This window comes from Strongylocentrotus purpuratus, unplaced genomic scaffold (assembly GCF_000002235.5).
Source record: "Strongylocentrotus purpuratus isolate Spur 01 unplaced genomic scaffold, Spur_5.0 spur5_scaffold_12, whole genome shotgun sequence".
Classification (NCBI taxonomy): domain Eukaryota; kingdom Metazoa; phylum Echinodermata; class Echinoidea; order Camarodonta; family Strongylocentrotidae; genus Strongylocentrotus; species Strongylocentrotus purpuratus.
In genome coordinates this window covers 18,420,287-18,443,596 of record NW_022145597.1, presented here as the reverse complement: position 1 = coordinate 18,443,596, position 23,310 = coordinate 18,420,287, and the positions used below count along the sequence as shown (strand labels likewise).

Genomic DNA, 23,310 nt, shown 5'->3' with positions numbered 1-23,310 from the left:
ACTTGAGAAGGAGAAAGAGAGAGAGAGAGATGTCAGGTTAGGGGAGGAAGAATTCAAGAAAGGGGAAAAATCGGTATAAAAGAATATAAAGATAATAACGGGGAGTAGAGGGGGGGGGGGGGGGTGCGGAGAGATAAGATATAGGGTGCGAGATGTGTTAGAAAAGAGAGCAGGATTGGGAAATTAATAGATTACAAAAAATATAGTAATAATGTTGAGTAGTTTTGAATGTCCCCCCCCCCCCAACCCTCCGCACGTGAATATAAAAAAGTCGGCAAACTGGTTTCACATGATATTTCAAAAAGTCTCCTCTTTTTTCATTTTTCTAACCAGAATGAAAACCTTTGTAGCGCAACGGCGACCATGGACGAAGGTCCCGCTCGGGACGACACGAATAATCTTTTTCTGAATAATAACATTTTGAAAATTAAAGACTTGTATATTTTTCAGCTTGGACAGTTAATGTACAAGCTCAACACTAAATGATTCGACTCATAGTTACATCATTCCGGGACTCACTCGCCAGGCGAGCTCTTTTCATCTACCATTAAAGGTAATACAAAGTTTTGGTATGGGGTCGTGAATTTGGTTCAAATGAACATATTGGAAGCATTTGCGATCCTACTATATTCACTGATCGTTGTCGCGGTCGAAATCGACTTTAAAGTTATGAAATTGTAAATAATAAACATTTTATGTTGTATAGCTCCCTCTCAAGGTCAAGATATTAATAAAGCTATAAAACAATGTTTCTTGACTAAAATCGACCGATTAGCTATTCCCGTTCGGAAATTATATACCACAACTACATAATCTGAGATTTTCATGGTCGCAGCTACCATTGTTCGGCCGTAGGAGCTATTTGAAATTCATCAAAATTTACCGGGAGCACCGGTAAATCTTTATATTCAAATTTTCTCGAAAGCAGAAGTGTTTTAGGGGCTAAAATTTCTAGTGCGTTTAATACATCCACAGGGGCATCCAAATATATCAAAATTGTAAAGAATCACTATCCACCCATTTTTCAAAATTTCCCAAAACTTTGTAATACCTTTAAATAGAACATCTTTTGCACAAAAGACATTTGTTTGTAATTCGATACAAATTTTCAAAAGGAGACTTAAAAGCTTTCTTCTGAATAGTGACAAGGCTATTGCATTCCCCAATCAAATATAATTGTATTGTGACTTTATGCAACATTGAATGTTTCTTTTTTGTATAAACATGTATGTATTTATCAATGTTTTTGCGTTTAAAAGTGATTTTTTTTTTTTTTTTTTTTTTAAATTTTTTTTTAATAAAAAAAAAAAAAAAAAAAAAAAAAAAATTATGCCCACGGCTAACGCAAAGTGACCTTACCCCCCCCCCCTCCCCAACGAAAAAAAATGTCAAATTTTCAAATTTCGAGACCAAAAAAAAAAAAAAAGTGTCCGCTTACCCCCAATTGTCCCGATCACTAGTGTTGCTCTTATTTTTTATAGTCTGAGCAGAACCAAATTTGTCATTATCTATGAACTCTATCACCTATAAATCATAGTGTAAAAATCATTGCCACCTTTTAGATTATTCTTGAAAGAAGAACGTCAGGATTCGAGCTGCATTTTTGTAGATCAAATAAAAGGGAAATATGAAGAAAAAGGGAAACGCCTACTAAGATTACTAGCTTCAGGCTTAATTTTGCTGTAAATGTTCATTTCATTTCATTTCGTTTATTTCCATTTCCAACAAAATAAATAAAGTACATGGGATTGCATTGTACATAGTAAAACAATAAACCTTAACAATATATTTGTAATTGGTCCACAGTGTACAATAGGCATATAAAACAGGTTGGTCATGGAGGGGACTGCTGAAAAGCTGGGCTTTGGCTCTGCCCCATGATAAACCATGGCTCTGCCCCATGATAAACATTTAAACGAAAATAGGGGGAATCACCACCTAAAACACCAACAACGGCAAAAACAATATCAACAAATTACTATACATAAATGATAATCCGCGTTTTCGCACGTCCATTATTTCTCTTGCAGTGGGCCATTTTCGTAATGTAACCCAAATTATGAATATGTCTTTGTAAAACGCCTTGATGCGAATTATTTCATTCCTTGCTCCCAGTACACGATATCATTTTCAATTTACAATAAAAACTTGTCATCTTGTAATGCAGCAAACATTTTGGTAAACCGTTTGATGTGTTAAACGACGCAATAGGTGCGGCGGAATCCCCCTCCCCCGTATGAAGGGAGGTAATATATCTGGGACCCACCCCCCCCCTCTCATGCTGATGGTCTTCATCGGCATATTTGTTCTTGGAAACACTCATGAAATAACTTTGTAAGATACTCTGAAGACATTAGTCGACATTGAAAAACAATCGTTTTACTTTTTGGTGGATCCAGTGGGCTCAAAGACCATGGGCCCCCGTGGGCCCCGATCCCTTTCGGCAAAACTTTATGAGTTTTTTCTCCAGTTTTTTAAAAGCCGACTTGAAAATAACACTGTCTGATAAGACTATGAAAAAGAAATGCCCAATATTATTGACTGATAGCCAAGCAATCTACCTAAGGTATTATTTCCTTTAAAATTGCGAGATTGATTTCTGATTGTCTTGCATAAAATTCAATATGAATTTATTAAACGTAAAAAAAGAAGGCAAATAATTCTTTCAAAATCACTGATTTGGGAAAGTATGCCTTTCCCATCCTAAACATGTAAGCATGTTGAGGATGACACATTTTTTACGAGACACGACAAAGTTGTTGCGAATTGTTTATTAAGTCATAATGAGTCACAGTGGCGGATCCAGGGGGGCCTCCACCCCTGGGGGAAAAAAACGTGTAAAAACACGTTAATTTTACTTTTTTTGAGATAGGCCCCTCCCCTGGCTCAAGGGGGGGGGGTGTGCGATTTTTCAAATTTTCGAGGCCCCCCCCCCCCCCCCGTGTTTCGCCGCTCAATATTTTTTTCACGATTTGGGCCCCCTCCCCTGCCGTCGGCTGGATCCGCCCCTCCATGATGAGTCACCAATAACTGTTTGGATGATCTGAACTATTGAATTCCGTGACTTAAAACAGATTCACTACTTGATCAAATTTGACATCGAGCGTCCTATATTTTGAATAGTTTGCCCGATGAAGAAATTTTTGTTGTTGATGGGGATCTATACTAGTTCTGTTTTGTCAATAGAACAACTATACTCCCGGGATCATCGGACTATCATCTCTACAGAAAATAAAATACTAGTACCCCGGCCAGCAAATACCGCACAATATAGGGTCTACTAGACTGGCTATGCAAATGAGACCTGAAATGAACACACACCTGACACACCCCCTTTCTCTGCATGTGTAGGCCTGCTTATACTGTTGTGCTTGTACTTGTTATGTTTTTCTTTTTTTTAATTTGCGTATAATTATTTCAGTAAAATCTTACTCATCGACTTAAACAAATAATTGATAAGCCTTTTTCAATGCTTGCTTTTAAGTGTGTATGCATTTCATGACTTTGACCCGACTTTCAGCCGTGCCCCTTTCTGCGTCATTCATAACTTCCGTAATCGGTCGACCCTGAGCTCACTAGACTATTATTACGTCACACGCGTGTGCGATCTCTCGCACACGCGATCTCTATGAGAAATGTACACATAAAATAAAATGCCTGACTTGCGCACAATCAAACGCGTGCGTTACATAAACAAGATCGTCGTTTTGGAGTGAGAGAAAGTTTTAATTTTACAATTTTTCCTAATTTCGAAGATAAGGTGTAAGAAATCAGAAAATAATGATGAAGTCAGTGCGATTTGTGAATAGGCTACAGAATACCATCGTCCAAAAATCTGCAGCAGTTCGGTAAGTAGTATTTTTCGAGTATAGACCGATGAGTGTCTGTTGACTGTTGTTCACTGTGAAAGTCATGATCTTGTGAAGGTTACACCGGTACGTACCGGCGAAAGTCTGTATGACGTTCGATGGCTAGCTGAGCTGCGACAGTGTGACGTGAGGTCTGTCTGTCTGTGCATGTGGAATGACCCGGTGTATTCATGAATTGTTGGGAAGGACTTGGGGAATATGTATCAAATATGATATTTATCATACCCTTGCGGCTGTGATAACAAAACTGAAAATGTGTTGCAAATAAATACCTGCACCCAACAATAATGCAATGGCAAACTAGATCTAGACTCCTACTCCTAGTCCTACCTGATAGGGCCTACTGCCTAGATTTCTAATCTGTGATAGTGGAGTGATAGCGATTTGCTTATCTTCCACATGTTCCTGAATTAAATGAGCTAGCAAGTAACAACATGCTACCGTTATTTAGTATTTACATCACAAAAATGCTGAGCTGACCTCTCATGAGAGCTACATCATCTGTCACAAGAGTTTGCGTTGGTTCTGCGGGAAGCACAAACACATGTGGTAGATCTAGTCTATATACATGTACACTACACACAAAAAAAATTGTTCCTACATGTACGTGTTTATGCCTCGTGCAGTTAATGATGCATTGCGGAACATGGCTGTTGACAATAGAAGTAGTGACTAGTGTCAGTAGAATACACGCCTTTAAAACAGTGATTCAGATGTTAAAGGAAAAATACTACATGTAATAATACTCGAGTTTATGCCCTTTTCCTTTCATTACCCATTTTTAGCCCAGGAGCTGTAGCATGGAACCAGATTCAGCGACAGAAGGCCTCAGCTGCCCAACCCCAAGAAACAGCTCAGACCACATCTGCTCCCAAATCAGAGGTTGGTTCAGTATTGTATTGTTGTTTTGTATACATTTTAAACTTGTACCTTACATCAACAAAAAATGGGGGTGGAGACAGAGGGCTTGAGTTAATTCCAACTCTCCCCCAGAACAGCCCCTGAAAAGGGTGTCTGGACATCCAAAGGCTACCTACTTCTAATAGAAGATGCCCTATGATACCATATCTTTCAATGGATATTCCCATCAATTTTTTTCAAAGTGGACACCCAATTTGGAAATCCCAGCTATAAGCCTGATTGGTTGTTGTTTGTTTTTTGTGGGGTCTTGACAAAGTCAGCATTGATAAAGAGACGTTTTGGGACATGTGTAGAAGCAAAAAATCCTCTACACATTAAAAGGTAAACCACAAGGTCTGGTTGAGGACAAATGATTTTGAATGTGAAATAAGCACTTGTTGCTTATTGCAAAGATACGACAGGTCATCTGCAAAAGAAGAGAAAGTTCCTTTCTTCTTTAATCTAAGCTTAATCTAATTGGTTTGTAATTAAAATTGCTTAAATTTGAATAAATAAATCAGACAAGTAGGTACTTAGGGAATAGTGGGAATTGGGAATCTCTTCTTGTCTCTTTGTGTCATATTTGAACTTTGGAAGTTTGGGTTTACTTATGATATCTTTTTAAACATCCCCTGATGATAAATGTCATCCTAAGCTACCATTATTGTGTAAACAGACCTTAAAAGTTTGACAAACTTTTATTTTGATTACAAGTGCTCTCGACCATATAATGTTTCAGTGGAATAAAAGTGGATGAAATATTATTAGATTGTGCAAGTTAGTATGAAAGATGTTTAAATGATTTTGATACAATGATTTTGTTTGCCTATTTTTGTAACAGGAAACCAAATCTTTTGTAATGGGCCTCTTCAAAGGTCAGGTCAATTCTGGAGAAGTTTTCCCATACCCTGAAGGTAAGTCATGTTATATTCAATATGATGATATTTGGTGGGGTTTTTTCTTCTTCATTTGTTCAGTATTTTCATTAATGTTACCTATTTTACATAATGTATAGTATGATAACCTTGATATAAATTACATACTGTACATCATTTAAAGATATAGACCAGTTTAGGAAGCCCCCCCCCCCCCCTCCTCTCAAAAAATGAAATGGAAGCTCTTATTACCAATCATGTGAAAGAATATGTTTTGACTAATACGTGATGATACAAATTTTGCTGGGAAACCGCCTACTAATTGATATATTTGGTAAATTATTATATCTAATGGGTATCCGATAGGACATGAATAAATGGACATATCATTATAATTTTAGAGGAGTGTTCAGAAGGACTTAAGTACATCAATGTGATTTTAGATTTCTCACTTACATGACATTTCTGAATATTAAGTCTACAATGAAAATTTTGCAATACATACTCGTAAATAAATCCCCCATTCTAAAATATAAGCATAGATCCTTCTTCCAAATTAACCTTCTAATTCCTTACTGATTTTTCTCCTGATTATCCTTTCTATACAGTAATGAATGAAGAACAGAAAGCCACGCTGGAAATGTTAGTGGACCCCACACAGAAGTTTTTTGAGGTAGGTGTGATCAGTACCTCCATTTTGTTTGCTACTTGACCACTTGGGTGTCTCTGTCAATTTTGGAAATTGATTAGTGAAATTGTAACTTTATGAAAGAGACAGTGTACAAGTAATGGAAAGTCGGGTGATGAGAATCTGATGATGAAACCGTAGCTAGTAGAGGAAAGATAGTTGCGACATGCACCCAAGGGTAAATTCATGGAGCTTCAAATGTTTCTTTCCCATTCATAATCTTTAAGGAGCGAGCTTTTCAATGCTTCATTAAGTGCTTCATGAATGAGGCAGGTCTGGGCCCCGTCTTAAACATTTGATATTAATCGCAACTTCATTACAACTACATAAGAGATAGTCATGAGACTGCAAACTTGCGATTGATTCAGATCAATCGCAAGTCTTTCGAAGACTGGGACCTGATGTGTTCTTCTATAACATCTGCTACATGAATCAATGAGTGTCTGTGTCAGTTTGGGGGTATTGATTAAAGTGAAATCATACGTCATATAAATAATGAAGATTTGCTCTCAAAACCATAGCTAGTAGAGTAGTAGTAGTTACACATGTACACATGTGCGTTCCACTGTTGATTCATGGATCTACAAATAGTTTTCTCTGACATGCAAGCTTTTCGATGCTTCATGACTTTGATGTGCGGTGTATGAATGATCGTGCATGCATTTGTCACAACTATATGTATCTGTCCTCTATCAGCTATGAACAATACCATACTTGTTCGTGTCTATTTGTCACTTCACAATAGTTCTTATGAATCATTTGAGGATTTATCAGGGCAGCTTGTATTTTACTGGTACCCTCTTAGGATGTTAACTATAAAACATTCAGATATCGACATACTGGTACTTCCGTTGTGTCCTCACATCCTATTGATAGTAGTACTGGTTACACTGGTATGATACCAAATCATACTCCAAGAGATTACTTTCATGAAGCATATAAATATATTGCCTGGTAAATTTCAGGAGTCGTGTGTGATGACTAACCATTGATATCGATTGTTCATGTCATGTGTTTACAATAGGTTTTGTGTGACTTGTGTCCACTGCAGGGTCACTTTCAGATGTTTTGATAGTTGTATTTTCAAAATAGTATTTGTATGTTCAATGACCTGGTATGTCCAGTATGACCAGTGTAAATTTTATTTCATTTATCACACATGTAAAATAGTTTTTGTTAGCCTACTCCTAACTCAAGGTTACACACTAACTTTTTTCTAAGGTTACGGTTTCAAATGTGTTTTTATGCCTCCGCCACCGAAGGTGGTGCCGGAGGCATCATGTTTTCGGGTTGTCCGTCCGTACGTCCGTACGTCCGTCCCGTTTGACCGTTATCACAATATCTCAAGAACCATTTAAGATTTAAACTTAAGACTCGGGAATAGTATTTATCACCATAGGAAGACGATCTGATTAGATTTTGGAGTACGTAGGTCAAAGGTCACAGGTCACAGAGGTCAACTTATGAAATTCCTTGTATTCAGTTTGTTATCGCGATATCTCAAGAACCATTTGAGATTTAAACTTCAAACTTAAGGATAGTATGTATCACCATAGGAAGACGATCTGAGTAGATTTTGGAGCATGTATGTCAAAGGTCAAGGGTCACAGAGGTCAACTTATGAAATTCCATACATTGAGATTGTTATCATGATATCTCAAGAACCACTGGAGATTTAAACTTCAAACTTAGTGATAGTGTGTATCACTATAGGAAAACAATCTGATTACATTTTGGAGCACGTAGGTCAAAGGTCAAGGGTCATAGAGGTCAACTTATGAAATTCCATACATTGAGATTGTTATCATGATATCTCAAGAACCACTGGAGATGTAAAAACTTCAAACTTAAGGATAGTATGTATCACCATAGGAAGACGATCTGATTAGATTTTGGAGCTCGTAGGTCAAAGGTCAAGGGTCACAGAGGTCAACTTATGAAATTCCATACATTGAGATTGTTATCATAATATCTCAAGAACCACTGGAGATTTAAACTTTAAACTTAATGATAGTGTGTATCACCATGGGAAGACAATCTGATTAGATTTTGGAGCACGTAGGTCGAAGGTCAAGGGTCACAGAGGTCAACTTATGAAATTCCATACATTGAGATTGTTATCATGATATCTCAAGAACCACTGGAGATTTAAACTCCAAACTTGTTTAAATTGCTCTATGGCAGCATTTTCGACTGCGCGCAGTCAAAATTCCATCTAGTTTTACCATACTTTTTGGTCCTTTTTTAAATATTTGCATTGCAATCAATCTATTAGTAGTACGGCACGCAATATTGTGTAAACAAGATAACTATACCAAACAAAAGATAAGATAAGTTCAGGTTATCACTTGCCAGGCACTGTATTTGCTTGAAAATTAGATTCAAGATTGAGTAATTTGCCTTTCTGAGACAATTATATGTTAAACAAATAGTTCAAACAATGCAATATATTAGTTGACCATTACCAAGGTTCAAATGATAATGAACTTTTCAAGGAGGAATTAGTTAGCAATAAATTACACTGAAGATATCAAAGAGACAAGATTAAACAGAGTAGGAAGTAACTGTCAATGTAAATAAAATCAAATTAAATTGAATTGAATTGAATTGAATGTGATGCCATTTATGTTAAAGTAAATGTGTTTGTTACATGTACATGTGATTAATGATGTGATACACAGTACTCGCTTCTTTGAGTTATCATATTTCATATTATTTTCTGATATTGTCCACAAACAAATACAGGTACATGTTTTTTTTTCTCAAAATAAACCTTAATGATTATGAATCAATATCTATGAAATACCTGAAACCACAAACTTGTGTAAAACATTGGCTTTATTAATTGAGTTGGATGAGAATATTGAATTTTGTTAAAGGGAAACACCCAACCCCTCCATATAAAACAAAAATGTTGTAAGATAAGGTAAGAGTGTATCTTGTTTGTAGGCCAATGGAATTGCCTTTCAATTTTCCCTCTCTCTTTAAAAATTCAAATCTCTTAAATTCTCTCATTAATTAGGATGGATTATCCTATATCTTAACAATCCTAAATATTTTTAATTTAATGACTGGTTCCTTTAAAGACATTGAACATGTACCTTACCTTCTCTACACCCATCTCTCTCTCTTGCAGGAAGTTAACGATGCACAGAAGAACGACACATTGGAGAAGGTTGAAGACACCACGATGCAGGGCCTTAGGGAGATGGGGGCCTTTGGGCTTCAGGTGCCCACCGACCTGGGTGGCCTAGGAATGACTAACACACAGGTAGGTCTAGAACTAGGAGTGACAAATATGTATTTTGGGAGGCCCATGAAATTATTAATAAACAAAGAAAGACATCACTCAAGAAACGAAACATACCTTAAAAGTAGCAAAATTTACCAAATCTACTGCACGCCACAACAGGGCGTGCGCCTGTAATCCAGCTTATAATTGAAGTTACGAACTGATTCAGCTGATGACGCAGGTTCGAAACTGAGTCACGTCTTCGGGTGGTGAGGTTAAAAGTCGGTCCCCAGACGTAAATAATCATATTTGATTGATACACGTCTGTAAAAAAAATCAATAAAAAACACACACACACTGCTTTACTATTCAAATGATAAGCCATGTGTTTTATATCTAGCATAAGTCTACAGGAAATATGTCTTACACCACTTTAATACGTATTTAATGGAATAATGCAAGATGGATTTCTTCTCTTATGTCAGTACGCTCGCCTCGTCGAAATCGTCGGGGAATCCGATCTGGGCGTTGGCATCACCCTCGGCGCTCACCAGTCCATCGGCTTCAAGGGGATCATCCTCTACGGCACCCCCGAGCAGAAGGAGAAGTACCTGCCCTCGCTGGCGTCCGGAGAGAAGATGGCCGCCTTCTGCCTGACGGAACCGGCCAGCGGTTCCGATGCGAGCTCCATCCGCACCAAGGCGGTTCTCAGTGAGGACGGCAAGCACTTCCTCCTAAACGGTAGCAAGATATGGTAAGTCTGGATGATTGCGTCCATTGCCACCTAAATCATGTATAAAGCCACTCATCTACAACTGAGCCATCACACTTCCATTATTATTCCTGTACAGTCACAAGGCCCTCTGTTGACATCGCTCTTCTTTGCCCTATTACACTGTAAGGAGCCCCACTCTATATAGAGCTTAGGATCAGCAAAACATATCTTGCAACGCCCCATTAGTAAGAGTGAGAGAGAGAGAGAGTAAGAATAAAAGCTAGATCTGGTTAACTTAATTTAATTGTTAAAACTTCAATCCAAACAATATCCTAGGAAATTTAGGAGACTAGCAGGGCATTGCAAGAAAGTTGAGTTGCAATTAATTGCAAATATCAGTTGCAAATTTTGCAACTTGCAATCAATCGCAACTTTCTTGCAATGCCCCATAAGAGTGTTCGCCTCCCCTGCTGATGTCACACAGCAATATTTTTTTCATTTTTTTCATGTACACTATATCATATGATGACACAATGACCTACTCTTAACCTCCTGTACACCCTCTAAGGGCCTCGCAATTAATGACTCAGAGTTCCTCTCTATCCTAATTTGTTCCAGGATCAGCAATGGAGGTCTGGCCGAGGTGTTCACTGTGTTTGCACAGACTCCAGTCACTGACTCAGAAGGCAACACACAAGATAAGATCACAGCGTTCATCGTTGAGAGGTCATTTGGAGGAGTCAGCAAGTAAGTGACACATGTTTAGATCTCGTTCAGGTCAATTTAAAGCCCCTCTGCACTACTTATTGCTACTTGCGCCCTCTATACAGCCAACAATGCCCAAGCGGTTCCCGTTGATCCCTCATGATGCCTTTTTTCTTATGTTAATTGAGAGCTGATTTGATGAGATAACCACCTGCCAGTGACCATGCAGGGACGTCTAATCCCTCCATGCCAAACTAGTGCAGAGGGGCTTTAACATTCTGGGTGCAAGTGTTTGGATGAGATTGTCAGTGGCTCTAAGAAAATAAAAAAGATTTTGTTTTATGTAATGCACAATCAGGTTGTCAAGATAAGCTCATTTATATTTTCTGGATTTTATCTTTTTAGGAAGGTAAATGTGTTTTTTACCCAGAATTTGAATTTGAATTTATTAAACTGCATGCAAGGATCAACATGCTGAAAAGTCTTTCTTTTAGAATGAAACATAGCCAGAATTTGAATATTGTTCAACTGTTCTTTACTTTTAACCCAATATGGTACAATGCGATTGCAATTCGCTGAGTTCATTTAATTATCATGGGAAGTGTTGCAGAACTGAGAAAATGTAAACAGAGTAAAAATAGACCATTTATTACATCATAAATGCAAATTCTAGCATCAGTGTATATCTGAAATCATAACAAGAAAGATGCATTGACCGCATTAATAATTTAAATGAAACAAAAACCCAACTGATGTTCATGTATAAAAAATGAAATTAGGAAAAAAACAATTACCGGTAATGTTTATAATCATTGACTAAAAAATAAAAAAAAATCACGATAGGTGCCTACCTGTACTGATAAACTGCTGTAACCACCCCAGGTCATTCAATACATTGATTTCAATAATTTGTCGCCCCTTATTATTACAGTGGTCCACCCGAAAAGAAGATGGGTATCAAGGCCTCCAACACAGCCGAGGTCTACTTTGAAGACGTCAAGATCCCCAGAGAAAATCTCCTCGGTGGTGAGTCTGGTTTCTCAGATTTGATTTCAAAAGCAGTCTGGAATTCTTGTAATGGCCCCCCAAAAATAAATGTACAAGCAGTGCTTGACATAATCAGCCCCCTTGGACAATGGTGTACTCAAAATTAAGTCTGGAGTCTTTGGACTTCCTGATTTTTAAATTTTAAAATGTGTTTCGTGTATACATGTATAGAGTTTTACAGACCCCACACATTTAAATCCAGACCCCATATGAATAAAAGTTAGGGGTAAGCTAACAAATAGATTAATATCTATTAACAATATAATGTTAAGTCAAGAAGGATATATGCATGCACCGTAAAGTGTCATTGGAGGGTCAAAATAGCTTCAGGTAGGTTCCCAATTTTACTAGATGTAAAAACTGATTGGACTTTGTCCTTTGAAAGTGATAGGGAGCATTACATGTACAGTCAAACCTGTCTATAGCGACCGCCCAAGGGAAACACAAAAAGTAGTCTTTGTAGACAGGTTCCTTTAGTACATGTTTCAATGAGAAGCCATTTTCAAGGGAAACACAAAATTGTGGTCTTTGTAGACAGATGGTCACTAAAGTAGGTTTGACTGTTTCTTGATCCTGTGATTTACTTATTTCTTCCTTGCAGAGGTTGGAGAAGGATTCAAGGTAGCCATGATGATCCTGAACAATGGTAGATTTGGGATGGGTGCTGCTCTTGGCGGTACCATGAAAGGGCTCATCAAGAAAGCCGTAAGTATACTGTTAATTTTACACCAGGGGGGTGTTTCACAAAGCCTTTTTATGCCTCCGTTACGAAGTAGCCGGAGGCATTATGTTTTCGGGTTGTCCGTCCGTCCGTCTGTACGTATGTACGTACGTCCCGTTCTCGTGATCGCGTTATCTGAAGAACCGATTGATGGATTCCTACCAAACTTAGGTCATGTATGTATCTTGCAGAGCCGATGAACTGATTAGATTTTGGGGTCACGAGGTCAAAGGTCAAAGGTCACAGGGCTCATTATGTATGCAAAAACAGCTTGTGATCGCGTTATCTCAAGAACCGATTTATGGATTCCTGCCAAACTTTGGTCATGTATGTATCTTGCAGAGCCAATGAACTGATTAGATTTTGGGGTCACGAGGTCAAAGGTCACAGGGCTCATTATGTATGCAAAAACAGCTCGTGATCGCGTTATCTCAAGAACCGATTGATGGATTCCTGCCAAACTTAGGTCATGTATGTTACTTGCAGAGCCGATGAACTGATTAGATTTTGGGGTCACGAGGTCAAAGGTCACAGCGCACATTATGTATGCAAAAACAGCTCGTGATCGCGTTATCTCAAGAACCGATTGATGGATTCCTGCCAAACTTAGGTCATGTATGTTACTTGCAGAGCTGATGAACTGATTAGATTTTGGGGTCACGAGGTCAAAGGTCACAGCGCACATTATGTATGCAAAAACAGCTCGTGATCGCGTTATCTCAAGAACAGATTGATGGATTCCTGCCAAACTTAGGTCATGTATGTTACTTGCAGAGCTGATGAACTGATTTGATTTTGGGATCATGAGGTCAAGGTCAAAGGTCATGCGGCTCATTATGTATGCAAAAATTGCTTGTGATCGTATTCTCATTGGAACAGATTGATGGATTCCTGCCAAACTTGGATCATTTATGTATCTTGCAGAGCCAATGAACTGAGTAGATTCTTGGTTCATAAGGTCAAAGGTCATGGGTCATTATGTATGCTAAAATAGCTTGTGAACTCATTCTCATTAGAACGGACAGATGGATTACTATTTAACACAGGACATCTTGCAGAGCCAATGAACTGAGTAGATTTTAGGGTCATGAGGTCAAAGATCAAAGGGTCATATATGTATATGAGAAATTGCTTGTAGGCCTAATCACGATATTCTGAGAACCTGTTAATGGATTACAATTGAACTTGAATTTGAAAAATTTCTTCTGTTTTGGTTTGTAAAATTGCTCTATGACGGAGGCATCATTTTCGACTGCGCGCAGTCGAATTCCATCTAGTTTTCAATGATAAATGACAAAAGTCAGTGAAAAATCTGCTGATAACCAATCAGAAGCAAGGATTTTGGTAACTTATTACAAAAACTGTCATTAGTCACTGATAACAAGTTTTGTGAAACACCTCCCTGAACTGTTGAGCCCACCAAGCATTATACAATCCGTTCTTGATCTGATTTCGAAAATGTTTTCCATCTACCCTAGATTATAAATGAAAGTTTTAGAAACACGTAATCTTCTTGACTGATGTTCTAAATAATGAAATGCTCCTCAGGGAGTGGAGAATTTGCATATATTGTGTGCAGGCAAGCCTGAATCTGATGACCAGGGTAATGATATATATGTGAAGTGCTTAGAGACAAGGCCGGTAAATTTAGCGCTATATAAACACAGAATATTTTGATGTAAATATCAGCAGTCTACATTGTAAGCTTTCTAAGAGAAAAGGCCAAATTGGCTTCAAATCGTGGACTACCACATGACTGGTCTAATGCCACTATGATTCAGAACTGATCGGGATGTACCCCCACAGGGACGCTTGCAATACCCTAAAATTTGTTTGTATAATTAATGTTACTATTAACCACTTGGGGTGGTAATGATCACTGGATAGATCTACCTGTGTATCAATGTTGCAGGTTCAGCATGCAGCAGGTTGCAAGCAGTTTGATAGGCAGTGCCACAGACAAGCATGGTGCCATCCAGAAACTGGCTGATATACTGACAGCATTGCCATCTCTCGTGTACGAACATGGATTGAGACTCAAAATTCTATTCTTTCAAGGGTTAAAATGATTGAGTGATAAATTTATCTCTGTATTTCTCCTGCAGGTCCAGCATGCAGCAGGTCGCAAGCAGTTTGGCAGTACCATTGACATGTTGGCAAGTTGGTTTGGCAAGTTGGCTTGCATGGCCGTTAAAAAGAGTGTATTTTATCTCATGTGTTCAGACATCCACTTAAACTCAAAATTATATACTTTTAATGGTTAAAATGATATAGTGATGATCTTATCTCTGTATTTCTTGTGTAGGTTGAGCATGCAGCTGGTCGCAAGCAGTTTGGCGGTACCATCGACACCTACGGTGCCATCCAGGAGAAGCTGGCTCGCATGGCTACGTTGCAGTACGTTAACGAGAGCATGGCCTATCTTCTGTGCTCCAACATGGACTCTGGCTCTAAAGAGTTTCAGCTGGAAGCCGCCATCAGCAAGATCTTCGCCTCGGTAAGTCCGACCTCAATCCCAACTCAGTTTAAAAAAATTTAAATAACTTGGGCCCCATTGCACAAAACTTACCATTGATGGTAACTTTGCCATCAATGGTAACTATCATGGAAACCTTGATTTTTATTGGCTTTTGAGGCCTTTTACCATGGTATTTGCCGTTGATGGCAAAGTTGCCATCAATGGTAAGTTTTACGGGCCCTCATTAACATCCACCTGTATAAAGAGACCATTTGGTCATAAAGACTATATTGTTACTTCTCTGGAACATGTTTTTCATTGAAATCTGTTATCATTGAATTCATCAAGTAAGCTGTACTTAATGACCACCTGCTTATAAAGACCACATTTCTTTTCTTTTCTTTTGAAATGAAAAAAATGTGTGACTGCTTCACATACGATGCTTTATAAACCACTGCATTTTGTTTTTTTAAAGACGTAAGCGTGATACACTTCACTAACACTGACACACAGATGGAGCATAAGCATAGCCACTTTTTATCATCTTTCCATTTACCAGTCATTAACATGGTTTTAATAAAACAACTAGAAGAAAGTGGTGTATCATGTATGGACAAGCCACAGTGAATGCATGTAGTGAAAGAGAAAAGATAAAAGAAAGTTTTATTCCTTACTTTTATTCTTTGATGATGTGTCTTTCAGGAGGCAGCATGGTTTGTTGCAGATGAAGCCATCCAAATCTGTGGCGGAATGGGATACATGAAGGTAAATATTGATCGGGGGCGGTATTCTAAAAGCTCACTTAGCCCACAATTAATGCTCAATTAGTAAACTGGTATTCTGAAAGGTCACTTAAATCCCCACTGCACTACTTATAGATACTTTTTCCCTCCTTATAGAAAACAATGACTAAGCAGTGCCTGTTGGTCCCCCATGGTCCTCTTTTTCTTATGTTAATTGAGAGCTGACTTCATGAGATAACCACCTGTCAGTGACCACGCTGGGTGATCTAATCCCTCCTGGCCAAACTAGGGCAGTGAGGCTTTAAGTATATATATCTTACAACATGCAGGTAACTGAGTATGGATGACCATTGTTGGGCAGGGCATACTTACCCCTGCAAGTTCTAGTTTAAATTTATCTATAGATATTCCATATAATTCCATATAATTCCGTGTTCTGTAAATCTCTTTTGTGATCAAGTTAAAGACAGTGTAAGCTTAATATACACTTGTATTTTCTTCATTTAGGACTTTGGACTAGAAAGAGTAATGCGTGATCTGAGGATCTTCAGAATCTTTGAAGGAACCAACGACATCCTGAGGCTCTTTGTCTCTCTTACAGGACTACAGGTATGTAACACAGATGGGCTTTTGAAATCGATTGGGTAGGAAGTTTGAGAGAGAGAGACGAAAGAATTATAGAGGAGGAAAAAGAATTAAATTGAACTACAAATAGTTGTACTGTTCATAATTCTGGAGGTAAACCTCTTAGGCTCATTGTGGCTTTTATTCGTCACAGGGTGTGTATCACAGATGAGTTTTAAGATCACAAGAGATGGGTAAAATATGAGAAAAATTGAAAGAGTAAAGAGAGAGAGAGAGGGAGAGAGAGAGAGAGCGAGAGTGACAATGAAAAAGATGTTAAAGTCAGAAATATTCTTAAAAGTATTGAATGAGACATGTTATTTTAGCTGCTTGAATATACATGAAAAAGTTTTGAATTATCTTGTTAATCTCTGTATTTACCATTTCCCTTTCTTGATTGTTCTTGCAGAGTGCAGGCAAGCACTTACAAGGATTACAGAAGGCAATGCGCAACCCTGCAGGCAACATTGGTGTGATTATGGATGAGGCCAACAAGAGAGCAAAGAGGTAAGGAGCCTTTTGTCCTACAATTCCTCCTGCAAAATTTCCTCCTGCAACATTTACTCCAGCTATATTTGCTCCTGCAACATTTATTCCAGCTATATTTGCTCCTGCAACCTTTACTCCAGCTTTATCTGCTCCTGACAATTTTTCTCCAGCTATATCTACTCCTGCAACATTCACTCCAGCTACTGTATATCTGCTCCTCCAACATTTCCTCCAGCTATATTTGCTCCTGCGACATTTCCTCCTTCAACATTTACTCCATCTATATTTCCTCCTGCAAAATTTACTTCAGCTATATCTGCTCCTGCAATATTTGCTCCAGCTATATTTCCTCCTCCAACATTTACTCCAGCTATTTTTCCTCGTTCAACACTGACTCTTGCAACATTTGCTCTGGCTTCATACCATTAAAGACAGACTTCTTAGAGTCAAGTAGACTTATAGTGTCTTGTTACATTAGGAGACAGACAATTTCTTATCGTGTCAAAGGTTACCAAGGCAAGCCCTGACAAAGTGGCAGCTATAAGATCTTTTATTTTCTCTTTCAAAAATATGACTGTCACTCTTTGTATCGTTGCGTAGATGATCTACTTGTAGTATCAGATGAGTCATCAATGTCATTTGCATGTATCTTTCAACTCTTCACATTTTCAAATTGTTATCACCTTATTATCTAAAATGTTTATTTTCTTTGCACAGTTAACTAATATTCTGCCTCATGCTTACTCCCTATTGTTATCATTCCTATCTTTTCTCTTGTTATTCTTCTCTGATTTTCTTCCTTCTTCTTCTCATCTGTCTTCTCTCATTCTGGGTGGGGATCGAAGGGGTTTGTTGAGGTAATAAACTCAAGCAATGTCACATAGGATATATTAGATTAAATTCTCATACATAATCTGTACAACCATTCCATCGCAATACATTTTCATCAAAATTTGCCTCTACTAGTATAGAGTATATACTTACATGTCGTACAATAGTGTAATAACTTCATGGACCAATATGGTATTTTTGTTGAATATCGAAAGTTAAAGCATGTGTTATGTCAAAGTATCTACTATCTAATGTGATTCTGTTACAGATATTTTTATTTTATCCTGAAAACCTTCCTCTCGTTAGAATTGATGACTATTATATGATAGCAACTTAGCATACATGTGAAAGAAACAAAATTGATATTCAGTCAATGTATTTTGTTTTACAAATAACCACAACAGTTGAATAGTGTGTCATATTGCAACTTTTAATGATTGAATCCATGGCATCAAACAGTATTGTATCTTCACTCAGATATTGATTAGTGTTATACATAGTTCAACCAACATATCCCCTGTTCAGAGCCAGAACAGCGTTAACTCTGTGTTTAAGTTAGTGCCTTTCTGGTTCCAATCAAATGTATCCGATTGCAAAGGTCTTTATAGACAGGTGGTCCCTAAAGCTGGTTTGACTGTATCTCCCTTTCCATTTTGTTGTATCCTAGGATGGTTGGACTCAACTCGGGCCCCTCCCTGAACCAGTACGTTCACCCAGACCTCCAGGAGTCAGCCACCAAGGCAGCAACATCCATCGAGGAGTTCGGCGTCGCGGTCGAAGGCCTCCTCGTCAAGCACGGCAAGAAGGTTGTTGACAAGCAGTTCTTCCTGTGGAGAGTGGCCGATGCATCGATTGACATCTATTCTATGGTGGCCACGCTGTCAAGGTTAGTACTGAAGCAGTTTCCATGTTTTAGCTCTCTTCATATCATTGCATAGCTTTACAATGGCTTGAGAGTTACTTATCTATGAGAAGACAATACACTAATTATAACTCTGTTAAAGAGAAGGTTGAGTTCTGGGAAGAGGTGAAAAATAATTTGTGAGCGTTATCATTCTTATTATGCAAGTGTGGAAGAACATCAGATAAAGCATGGCTCTTCAAATGCCTTCATATTCTAAATATGTCATGTAACATCGTAAAACTTCGGGGTAGGATTTTTATGCCATGTGTTCGTGTGGTCCCATATACTTTTTTCTGTGAACAGTGTTTGTAACTTTACCAAGACTTGGCCAAATTTCTTATCATTTTGATGATTCCAGAACCTTGCAATACACACAAATTCTTATATGCTAGATGATCAACCTTTTCTGGTCGATTCCACACCGTTTCTTTCACAATGCAAGCGCATGACCAGAACTCAACTTCATCTTTAACTCTGATGACATTCTGTATCTTAAATGTGATGTTTCACAGGGATCCATCCTGTTCCCTGCCTCCTCCTTTAGCTATTTTACCTCGTTTGCTTTCTTTCTTTCGTAACTCCTTCCACGTAGGGGGCAGCAGATGCTGCCCAAGTTAGTGGATCATGAACTCATTTTTCACTCATATAGGCTACAAGTTTTATTCAGAAACAATAACAAGTTCTTCCAATTTAAAGTTTATTCCCAGGCTCTGCTATATATATAGTAGATAGTATATATACCAAGTTATTTTCTACTGAAAAAAAATCATTGAAATTCCATTTATGACTAGGTGGTATGGAAGTGTTTAATCATGTCTCTATCTTCATTACTCTCTTCTACTTTACCTATCTGCCCTCTTTTTTTCCTTATATTTCGTCTTTTTTTTAGTCGATGAACTTTTATCACTTGCCGTGTTAAGAAATTGTTAGATGATACAAATAAATAAACGTTAACTGGTTGGAAAACTATTTTTTGCATGATATCTCACACATTAAATGCTTCTTCTGTTGTTCATACAGTGTCTATGCTAATGTAAACGGATGGAATTTATGTTTTATTGAAAGCAATTGAAGAATCATAAGCCATGTCACACATGACATCAAAGGTTGCCGTTATGATGACTGCAATTACGATGACTGATCACTTTTCCACTTCTGTTTAAAGTGAATTGGCTAATGATTTCAGTATCAGCAATTTCTTATTTTGAAGCAGGGATGCCAATTTTCAGGCAATAGCCTGAATTCAGGCCCTAGAGAGTTATTTTGAGACCATAGTTTATGCTCATTCTAGGTGATTTTCAGGCCCTCGGAACAATTCTCACTGGCATCCCTATTTGAAGGTATTTTTTTATTCAAAAGAAAACTTTGAAGGCTTTAATTACCGATGTTTGCACGCTTTTCCTCGACAGGGCATCACGCTCGCTCTCAGAAAACGCCCCAGCCGCCGAACACGAGAAACAGATCTGCCAGCTGTGGTGCAGCGAGGCATCAGAGCGGGTCACGCGGAACCTTAAAGCCATCCGCTCTTCCGAGTCCGCGGCCAACTTTGGCCGGTTAGCATCCATCTCCCAGCAGTTAGTTCAGAATGGCGCCACAGTGCCAGAGCACCCCCTCAAATGCTGATTTCTAACCACCGACCGCACTCACTTATATACAACTAGAAAACAATTCAAAGTGTAGCATAATGTACATATACTTGTAATATATATAGTTACACATTATAATTGAATGTATATTCTATGCTATTCAGGCGAAGTCTCAGATATTTTTAAAAAGTGTAATATTAACTGATTGACAGTTGTTTTAAAAAAATTGAGCTTACCTTAAATCATGAACTTGGAACATATTTTGACCAGAATGAGTCCTTAGATACTAAAAGAAATATGTGTGTGATAAATTAATTTTGAAATAAAAGAAGTACATTAATTAAATTTCAGTAATAAATTTGCATGTAAAATTAACACATATTCATAATAATCATGACATTTCAGAATAATCATAATAACATTTCAGAATAATCATAACATATCATGATATAAATAATGGCATTTGATTGATTGGTAATACAAACTAAGTATAATATCCTTGAAGTTTCAAATATGTGAACCCATGTTCCATTATATTGGAGGAATTTGTCAATATGCAAACAGATATTATTTTTAAATATATATATATCATGAAAAGTGTTAAATTCTTTCATACTGAAATTGTAATAAGAAAATAAAGATTATAGCGAAGATACGAGAGTAAATGTATTTTCACTGAATCGAAAAGACAGTGTGACCTACAAAATTATTCACCCCCAGCCAAAAAAATCCTGTCCATGGACAATTAAATCAAAACAATTTGAGTCCCTTTTTAGCAGCAGTGGGTTCTGTTGATCCATAGGTGTGCTTTATTATTAATTTGTTTTCTTTTTTAGTTGTTTGAGATGGGCAAGCGATCTTGATGTCCTTGCAAGTGAGATAATGGTCCCATTAATGATATGGGCGAATCTGATGATTTGTAAATCACCCTGCACGGCCCATGATATTGATTGATGAAATAATTTGTGTGGATTTGGGAAAGCAATGAAAGGTCTATCACATGACAAGTTTTCCTTTGGTGTATTATATGTTCATTCTAATTTATTTTATTCTGCTTCTGTGCTGATTACACTGTCCTTTTTATGTTGATGAAATGTGTGACAGTAAGTGCAAAATAAACACTAAAGATTCAAAATACAGTCAACACAGGCGATAAAAAACATTCGACTTACATGTATGCAAAACTTGACTCAGGAAGTGTAAAAGACACATGCTTTACATAGTTTGGTCCAAAAATTGATTTGACTTAGAGAAAATTGGATTTGTGCGACTTCGAATAATGCAGAGTTAATTGTTTAATTGTATAATAATCCCCCCCCCCTAAAAAAAAACATTTTGAAGAGGATTTAGTACAGTCATTTTTCTTGTTTTGCCAAAGTATATTTTAAAAAGCCGTGGCATTTAATTGAAGGATCAAAAGTTGAATCATAGTGACAATTATACCACGTTGATTTTTGATACTTTAAAGAAATGATTGCAGTGTCAAATGTTAAAAATTATTTCATTTTTTGTTGTTAATGATAGAATCTTATCCCTGAATGAATCAAGTCCTATGTTATGCTACTTATTGTGTACCGGGTATTATTTTGTTAAAATGCTGCAGTCTTGTTTATAAAAGTTATTTGTTATCCTTCCTACCGTCATTAAATTTGAGAGATATAATATATCATTTGTTTTTTTTGGGTAAATATCAAACATTTTGGTAAGTGCAACAATGATGTTTTATGGAAGTGCTTTGAAAGTTGTTTTACACATAGACCATATATGTCTTTAATAGGAACATGCAGGAAAAATGTGCAGAGTGGTTGCCGTGCCCAGTGGATACACCAATGTCCAATGTCAGCTTGGAAGCAATACTATGTACATTTGTAAATGAAATGTCGCTTTATATCTAGCTGGCATTTTTAAAGAGATGTCTAATAAAATGTTTACAATGTGAAGATATTAAACAGATGAGTGAGCCTGTGTTTTATGTGATTTACATAATCAAGTGCTGAAAACAAAATAATTTTTAAGGGCTGGGCATACTTGATGCAGACACGGCTTGTGGGTAGACAAATCCAGGACCCTATTGCATAAAACTTGATATCAATAACAAGTTAGTAGCTACTACTGTTATAAGCTACTGAAATCATGGCATCTGATGATTGGCCGAGAGCAAATTTTTCATAGAAATCTAGAATTTGTTATAGATAAAAAGTTTTATGAAATGGGCCCCAGTTGTCTGCATGCATGGAGACACTGTTGAAACATGAACCTACAGATCTGTTTACTAATGTATTTAAATTTATGCATGTTTCCAGCAGAAGCTATGGTTACTTTGCATACATTAACTGTTGCTATGTCTGGCAAACCTCTGGTAAGCTACCGGGTTGTCAAGGGATACCTTTCTTCAAGAAGTATGGATAAAATTAGTAAAGATGTCAATTCATCCAGACAATTGAAAAATGGTTTGCAACACTTATAATGTACCACTCTAATGAAATTCTTATGCCATTATTTCATTTAGAGATGGAACTGGCAGAATCAGTATGACCTCGTTATTAAGAACTCTCTCGTAACAGCATTGCTGGTCCCATTTGTATTCTACTGTTGGTGAAAACTGATGTAACAAGGCAACCTTCTTGGTCCCCAGAGGTTTGTTTAATGCAATGTTTCAAGATTACACACTAATTCTAATCCTTACTTTTCTAATCCTTACTTTTCTTATGTAAGTTCCTCAAAAAAAGTTTGGAAACTCAAGTTTGATTGATAATATCTCTCTTGATATGGCATTAGCATTGCTTTGTTTAGTATGTTAGAAAGTGTGTTTGTTCCTCTTTAAAATGATACCCCATTTTTTATGGTTTTTCACTTTTCAGTGATGGAATGTGCATTCTCATCAAAATAAAGGGCAAGGGCTAGGTGAACCTTTGGCGACGAG

At 37.4% G+C, this 23,310-nt stretch overlaps 1 protein-coding gene across 1 annotated transcript; it reads left to right on the top strand.

The window, feature by feature from the left end:
* The first annotated feature begins 3,717 nt into the window (after positions 1-3,717).
* Positions 3,718-22,336, top strand: LOC584710 (very long-chain specific acyl-CoA dehydrogenase, mitochondrial). The gene is made up of 15 exons (XM_030981989.1): positions 3,718-3,848; positions 4,655-4,751; positions 5,611-5,683; positions 6,253-6,317; positions 9,469-9,603; positions 10,050-10,318; positions 10,898-11,026; positions 11,916-12,010; positions 12,633-12,736; positions 15,058-15,249; positions 15,913-15,975; positions 16,461-16,562; positions 16,987-17,084; positions 18,565-18,783; positions 20,211-22,336. Exons 1-15 carry the CDS (start codon positions 3,781-3,783, stop codon positions 20,422-20,424), a joined length of 1,923 nt encoding a protein of 640 aa, XP_030837849.1. The 5' UTR covers positions 3,718-3,780; the 3' UTR covers positions 20,425-22,336.
* The last annotated feature ends 974 nt before the right edge of the window (positions 22,337-23,310 follow it).